This window comes from Pundamilia nyererei, unplaced genomic scaffold, assembly GCF_000239375.1.
Source record: "Pundamilia nyererei isolate P.nyererei 1_Seehausen unplaced genomic scaffold, PunNye1.0 scaffold00096, whole genome shotgun sequence".
Lineage (NCBI taxonomy): Eukaryota > Metazoa > Chordata > Actinopteri > Cichliformes > Cichlidae > Pundamilia > Pundamilia nyererei.
Window position 1 is genome coordinate 2,312,849 of NW_005187497.1, and position 7,666 is coordinate 2,320,514.

A 7,666-nucleotide genomic window follows, 5' to 3' on the forward strand; every position below is an offset into this window, starting at 1 on the left:
TGTCTCTCCAGGCTCTCAATGCTCAAGCAAGGGCATTCTCCGCAAGGAACACCTCTCCTTCACTCTCATTCGCTTTCACGTCAAGTCCCACCCTCTTTTCACGTTTCTTTCTGTCTTTATTGGCTGTCTGAGCTCAGGGCTGTTCTGCAGCAGCCCCTGCACAGACGAGAGAGTGAGGATGACAAAGGCATGCTCTCTCGAAGGGTAGAAATGGGTAGGATTTATCCAGCCTCTTCTTCAAGAGTATTTTTAAAATCACCTGCCTACACATGCTTAAAAACAGCCTACGCTGTATTTTAGATACAAGTGGTCTCATTCAGAATGAGGTCAAGCTGACATCTACACATATACAAATTTGTTTGTTGGTTTATTTAACACATGCACAGTGTTCATTACTGAACAGCTCTGTGCATAGTCCCTACACAGATGGTACAGTTACCTGGGAATCATGCAGCGTAATGCAATTCTGAGCCAATATTGACCATGTGAGAGAATAATCTGAGCTTATAAAAATAAAAACATACTGTTATGCACACTAAGCAGTTCTTCATTTGCTGTAATGTTTTACACAAAAAGGGTTTTCTCAGACTTCTGCAGTTTTCTGCCTTTTGTTTGATACGTCCTGATGTAGGAACAGTTTGAGGCTGTGATGTGTGTGTTTGTGTGTGTGTGTGTGTGTGTGTTCTGTTTTTGATGATTTCTTTGTTCATCACTGGCCAGGCTTGTCCTGTCTGACGCCTGGCCAGCACAAGCTTTATTGATTGTCTCTTAGCCCCAGTGTCCCCACACCACATGTCCACTGGGCACCGATACCTGACACCAGCCAAGGAGCATACGGTGTGTCAAATGTGCAGTGCTTTGTGGGAGTGAAATAAATATCAAGCGTGACGCCTTCAAACTCTGCTCTGTTTTAGGATAAATTTCAAGCAGGCGTGAAGAGCAAGCTAAACTTTAACTCCACACTAAATATGAAAATTATTAATATTTCTGATGTACAGTCTAGTGGAAGAAAGCACTCTCACTGTTTCAAAAGACCATGCAATATCTTTTTACGCATCTCTTTTTCCATTTTAGCGTGAACAGTTCATCCAGAAACAGCAGACAACAAAGGAGCTCAGCAGGAATGAAGCAGCCACATGGGCTGCACCATTTGCATCTTTTACAATAACATTTGCTATAATTCTTCATTTTAAATGCTTTAGATTGGATAATAGTCACTCAAAAAAGTCTAAACATAGAGAATATTTTGGTAAATAATCACATCTTTAAAAAAAAAAAATCATGTAAAAATGAACAAAAACACAGAATTCTGTGTTTTCTTCTTCTGATCTTAGACTGTTTCTTGCTGTGGTGGGATTGCATATTTTTTGTCTTGTAGCTGGTAGTAAAGGAGTGAGAGAAATAATAAAAAGCTGCCAATGTAATTAGAGCTTTTACTGAAAAATGTCTCTGTCATCAAAGCAGAAAACTGTTAATAAGGGGCCGCGTGCTCTATGTGAGTGTGTTTGTGAGAGACAACAGCTGGCTGCACGTTTTCCAGAGCAGCCTCCGATGTGAGCAGTGAACGAAGGACAAAAGCTTCGTCTCTGCTGCTCCTTCACATCAGCAGAGTTTTATCTCTCTGACTCTTTTATTGAACTTTCAAAGGGAAAAGGTATTAGCCAATCACATAGTCTAACAGAAACTGGGCAAGTCCTGTTTGGTGACAAACTGTTGGCACTAAACTATAATATACCACATTTATTAACATTTATTCTCTTAAGGCCCTGAAACAGCATTGAAAGTCTGGACTTTGGATCACTGCAACACTTTGAATCTATTCTTATTCTGTCATTCTGTTTGAGATTTGCTGCTGTGGTTGAGAATCTAAATTATTGAGTGCTTCTAATTTAATCCAAATAAGACAGAAAAACAATTCAGATACTACTTGAACCTCTGAAACCAATTTAAGTCTCAACTTCTTTAAATAAAGTGTAGACCTCCTATATTTTTTTAAATGCATGCTGTCACTTTATACTTTTTTGCTGCATGTAACAGAAATCTTCTTTGTTTTTTTCAATAGTTAAAGCTTTGTGTACTTTAATACATATGCAAATTTAAATATGCTTAATTTGACTTAAGTTGACAGTTAGTGGGTAAAACAAGTAAAGAGGTGACAGGGAACACTAATAGTATAGTTCTTTAAGACAGGGCAGGGGCATGGAAAAAAACTGCCTATTTTTAGTGTTTCCAACATTATTTATTTTGTATATAAAGTGAAATTTTAAAGGTGCAGTTCAAAAGTTTCCACTGCGTGCAGCAGAGGACAGATTCCCGTTTAACCTTAAAGTTACCTGTGTTCTCTCCAAACAAGATCATTTGATCACACTGTAGCCATTAAAGCCTGTTGTGTGTGAGACAAATTGTGCTGTGTCACGGTCATGACCACTAATGGCTGAGACCTCCCTCTTTGCTGTTCAAGATGGCTGCCATCCAAGATGATGACCATGAGGGAAAGTGGAAGTGTGGAGGTCGGATAAAGGTCATCAAACAAAAAAGAAAGGTTTCTCTGTGTGTGTGTGTGTGTGTGTGTGTGTGTGTGTGTGTGTGCGTGTATACCTGTTTAGACATCTTTGTGGGGACCAAAAGGCGGACAATTATGTCAATTAGTTGTCGTCACTAAGACATGAAAACAAGAATGTGTGTGTGTTTGTGTGTGTGTGTGTGTGTGTGTGTGTGTGTGTGTGTGTGTGTGTGTGTGTGTAAAACAGTGCTGCACACAGGAGCTGTCTAAAGCCGTCTTTATACCCAGTGTATCTGTCAGTCAGTCTGGGTTTTCGATCTCGCTCTCTTTGCAGCTTTCTGGTATAATTACTGCACACACAGATGTTTTGCCTGAACCCCCTGCAGACTCATGAAATTCAGATGAGCCGACTTTCTTTAAGTCAGTTAAGCTGATGAGAGGCTACAGCTGTGTGGACAACAGCACCTGCTCTGCCTCTGTTGTTTTCTTTTGTCTCAATATGTTTCTTGTTATCTCACATTTATGTCTCATTGTCAAAGCTGGTATGTAAGACAGATGTAAGTCAAAGCCACGCATATCTCTAAAGTTAGATGTGGTTCTTTCTCGTCACGAGTAAAAACAAGATGATGATGACCAACTTGCTTAAAGATGCTTTGAAACAGCAGCTCTTAACGCAGTGCTGCTCATATTTCATATAGAGTCTCTGTTTATGTTTGATAAAGTACTCATATTAACAGGTAAATACTGTCATAGATTTGCATTTATTTTCACATTTTATTTCGAATGCACTCAGATTCCAGTCAGCTTTACTTCCAGTCATCATCACCTGTAAGTAATCATCCAATCAGGGCTCTCTGTGTGCAGCACAGGTTCCCTTTGTTCTGTGCCACAATGTCTTGTTACGCTCTGCGGTCAATCTTACCCTTTTTGTTTTGTAACAAGGTTTTCATTTGTATGGTTCTTGTATGTTTGTTTGTTTGTTTCATTTCTAATTAGAACTGTAAAGATCAGAGTCCTTAAAACTGAGAGAGGCCGGGAGCAATCTGCTCAAACCTGTGATGTTACGACAACAAACACAGATTAAACCATAAACAAGAATTTAAAGTTACATTTGATTAAAAATAACCAAAATAATAATAAAATGACTGAATCATTTGTCATTAGTCTTAAAAAAAACCCAACAACATTACTTTATTTTGTCTTCTGGGGTGTTGCAGCAGAACGAGAGCTCGAGGTTATAAAAGACTCATTTTAAGTGGGATTGACATGCTTTCCTTCCCAGTAATTAGCTGTGGACACCAGTAATGTGTAGAGTAATTGCATGTTGCTGTGTTTTAATTAGTTGCATGCTGCTTCCCCAGGTGGCCTGTAAATAAGCCACAGACACAGAGAAGTGCTGACCATCACGGCACAATGAACACAGGATTTCCATCCTTATCCCACTACATTAACCCCCCGCACGGTGCTGTTTGTAGAGAAATGAAAAATACTTACATTACGATCGTATTTCATTCATCTCTCTGTGTGTGGTCTCCACTGCATTTACATTCCCCTGATGTTTAAGTGAACCAGCACAGACACATTTCAGTTATGCTCTTGTTTATGGCCGAGCTGATGTGAGTACTGGCTGCAGATCCAGCAGAAATAACACCGTCCTGCAAACAAACAAAAAATATACCATTTGTCCTTTGATCGAATTTAAAAACAAGGAAGGCTGATATTAGAAAAAACAAACAAAAAAAAAAAACAACGCTAAGTGCTGAAATAAGAACTTAAGCTAAATGATTTTAAGCTTTTTAGGCTAAAAAACCCCCTCATTTATTAGTTTATGAGCTGATAAAACAGTTTCGATAAAAATAATAAATGTTGGCTGGTTATAGCTTCTAAAATGCAGAATTCACCATTATCTATTTATAAACACCATTTATTGTATTTATCATATTATATATTTAAGTGGAAGATTTTGGGGGATTTGAGAGTTTATTTGGACAAACAGGACACTTTAAGATCTCACCTTGGCTTGAGAAAACTTGGATTGGCCATTTTTACACACATTTCACAAACTAAAACATGATTAGCAACAGATTAAATGGCCATATTTAAATGAACTCAACAGCTGGATTTATAAAATTTCAACATCTGTTTGTTCCCACCTTTCTTTAACGGATTACTGTGATATTTGAACACTGATAACACTGAACACAAATACAGATGAAATTAGCATTACAAGATTAAAGTTCTTTTATTTGAAGGGAAGGACAACAAAAACATAGCAACTAACAATTTACAACAAACATTTTCAGTCCTTAACATGCCGATCCAAACAATCACCAGTCACCGTGCTTCCCAGTGTTGGAAATTCAAAGAAAATAACAACAATCATAATCATGAAAGATTAAGCTAGTGTCATCTTTCACTGGACACCAGGTGTAAAGTCAAGCCTAGTGGGCTGGAGCTTAGAGTGGAACAAATCTAGTATCTTTATAACTCTCGGCTGCTTGACCTTCCACCAGGGCAACACCGCATGACTGCAACATTACTTCTTGCCAAATCTCTGGGGCACGGCCATACTCCAGATCTGACCGGGGGCAGCCTCCCAGTCACGGGAATGCATCTGATCCTCCAGCACAACCTGCCCTCTGGAGCTGCGGCCAAACCTGTGACGGGAAAAGCACCAAGAGTGGGAATTATTTCAATTAATTCAACTCCAAACTATGATTTTAGATAAATAAACATCTGTAAACGCAGACCAGAAAATACAAAATATTGATGTTGATGCTGTGATCTTAGCTGGGCCTCAGTTACATTTGAGCTTGAAGGGCTGTTACAGAGGAAGGTCGCTTGAAGATGAGACCAGTTTAATGAACCCAGCTTTGCCATAAGAATCATTTTGACTGTGAATGATTTTTACAAACGGACATTTCAAGTACATAATGGGTCATTTTCATCTTTTAAAATTCAGATATGGAAAGTAGTTGCAAATGGCTAAATGGATTTTCCTCTTCCTGTCTTCCAGTACACGGTGCGACCTACTGTATATCATAATCCCTTTAAATAGTTACAAACTACCCGCATGGTGTATTTTTGAACAAAGAATGGGTAAAAAATGATTTGGTGACAAGCCCAAACTACATCAGTGAACTTCCTATATTAGTGTTTTTCTGTAAACACATCTGAAAACTTGAAATGTAGATTAATACAGGCGCTGTGATGCCACTGACCTCTGTGGCTGATGGAGGACAGACTCCCTGGCTTCTCTCTGGGCTCCGTGCAGCAGGGCTCTCAGCAATGAAGTCAGCAAGCGATCATCAGTGTCGCTATCTCTGTTTTCACTCTCCTGGAACACACCAGGGCACATTTAAGGCTACACAAGCACACACCGTCGTGTCAAACTTTCTTCTTTTTTTAAAAAAATAGAACATGAAGAACATCACAAACTTAAAAGGCTGATGACTCCAAACAGTCTGTCCTACTGTGGCAAAAAGCCTTGAGATGTAGATATTAAGGCACCAAGGCTGAGAGATGTACATGGTGCACACCAAAATATCCATTCGCTTCATTTTATGCAAAGTAAAACCCAGATCTGTCCGTCCCTGCATGTCACAAAGAGAAAATCTAGTACTCGTGATCTTCTTGTCCTTTATCTGATTCGCTATCCTGCCCCCGACTATCTGCTCACACCAGAATATATAACAGTGTATTTCACACTGTTGCATGAAGAGGAACACCATCTGAAATCTAAATGGGCTGTGTGATTTATCCTGTCTCATTTGATAAAAGGCTCAAGTCGCATTTACATACAATCCTCTCAGAAAATGTTGGCATGTACCAGAGCAGGCAGTCCATATTTAAATCAGGCACAAAGTATGCATAAAAATCACCACATGTGCTTCAGCGATAGGATTTCAGTTTTAAAGCTTCAAATGATCTTGGACCTGACATAAAATAAACTGTCAAAATGTACGTGAAATGAAAATTAACAAGTTTTTCAGTGGTTTGATTGTCTCACCAGCCCCAACAGGCGGTCAGGCATGCTCTCCTCTGAGCTGCCAGGCAAGATGTCATTTTTGTCCAGGCCGGCTTGGATATGAAGAGCGTGACTGACGCCAGCCATCGCCATAATCAGTGCCAGAAGAGTCACTGCTGCAGCTGTGTCCATGTTCTCAGACTTGAGAGGAGGTCAGACAAACACTGATGACAAATATAGAAGAGGAAAGAGAAGAAGATGGCTGTCTAAGCAGACTTGCTAAGAACGAACTTCAGTGCTGGTCACATCCTCAGCGGGTCTTATATACACCTCGTGGTCACTGGAAGGACGTCTCAGGAGAGCTGATGAAAGATGCTACTGTACAACGGGGAACAGGGGACAGGATGGAGGAAGAGCCTTAACTAGGTCCATTTAGCTCGGATCAGGCATTAGTGATGACTTAGCACCAGAGTGTGTTATTATGTGGCCCCCAGGGTCGTGCAGCACAACTTCCAGTTATTAAACAAATAAATCCGTGCAAATGGACCCGGACCCACCCATCCCAAGGTAATGCACAGAGCATATACAATATATAACAGATTAGTCATGTGACTTCAGTTATACAGGAAGAAATTCAAAGCACACACTGTATTCAGAAGAACTGCAACAATTACCAAAAAATATAAATAAATAAAATGCATGCGCTCTGGGCCTTGATGTAGCCTCTTAAATCATCTTCTGTATGAAACAAGCTTTCTTTGTAACTACCCGAACTTTAATCCTACTTTCTTCTGATTGGCTGCCCCTGACAAACAGAAGGTTTGAACAGCAGGTGGGTGGAGCTTCTGTGCTCACAGCTAGAGCTGTGGACCTGTGATGACCATATAATGGATCTCCTTTTCATGCACTGTAGATTATTTGCTTTCTCCAAAGCTTTATTGACGTGAATGTAAAGTAAACCTTGGGTCAATAATAAGACTCTGGCTCATCAAACCCTTTGCTTACACAGAATTTTCTTTACAGTTTTTCTCAGTCGCTTTGGTGCGTTTCTCAGAACACCATTAACATTTGCACAGCAGTTAGTACACTTCCCAAAACAATTAGTGCAAACTGCAAAACCTAGTGGATAGCCTGCAAAAGCACGTCACATGCACAGAATTGATTATCCATACCTCAAAAGCAAGTATCCATGTCAA

The 7,666-nt window shown here is 39.8% G+C and overlaps 1 protein-coding gene across 1 annotated transcript; it reads right to left on the reverse strand.

Annotated features, from left to right (window-relative positions):
- Positions 1-4,729: 4,729 nt before the first annotated feature.
- On the reverse strand, positions 4,730-6,747 carry npffl (neuropeptide FF-amide peptide precursor like). Its single transcript, XM_005740081.1, has 3 exons — positions 6,513-6,747; positions 5,725-5,840; positions 4,730-5,160 (listed from the first exon to the last, which is right to left on the reverse strand). The coding sequence occupies exons 1-3, from the start codon at positions 6,660-6,662 to the stop codon at positions 5,040-5,042; spliced, it is 387 nt and encodes a 128-aa protein (XP_005740138.1). The 5' UTR covers positions 6,663-6,747; the 3' UTR covers positions 4,730-5,039.
- Positions 6,748-7,666: the final 919 nt, after the last annotated feature.

Bases quoted from the DNA above. Each gene is read 5' to 3' on its own strand.
- npffl (XM_005740081.1), bottom strand. From the start codon at position 6,662: ATGGACACAGCTGCAGCAGTGACTCTTCTGGCACTGATTATGGCGATG. The intron at 5,841-6,512 runs GTGAGACAATCA...GGTGTGTTCCAG, and splicing joins CTGACCGCCTGTTGGGGCTG to GAGAGTGAAAACAGAGATAG. The intron at 5,161-5,724 runs GTCAGTGGCATC...TTCCCGTCACAG, and splicing joins GTCCTCCATCAGCCACAGAG to GTTTGGCCGCAGCTCCAGAG.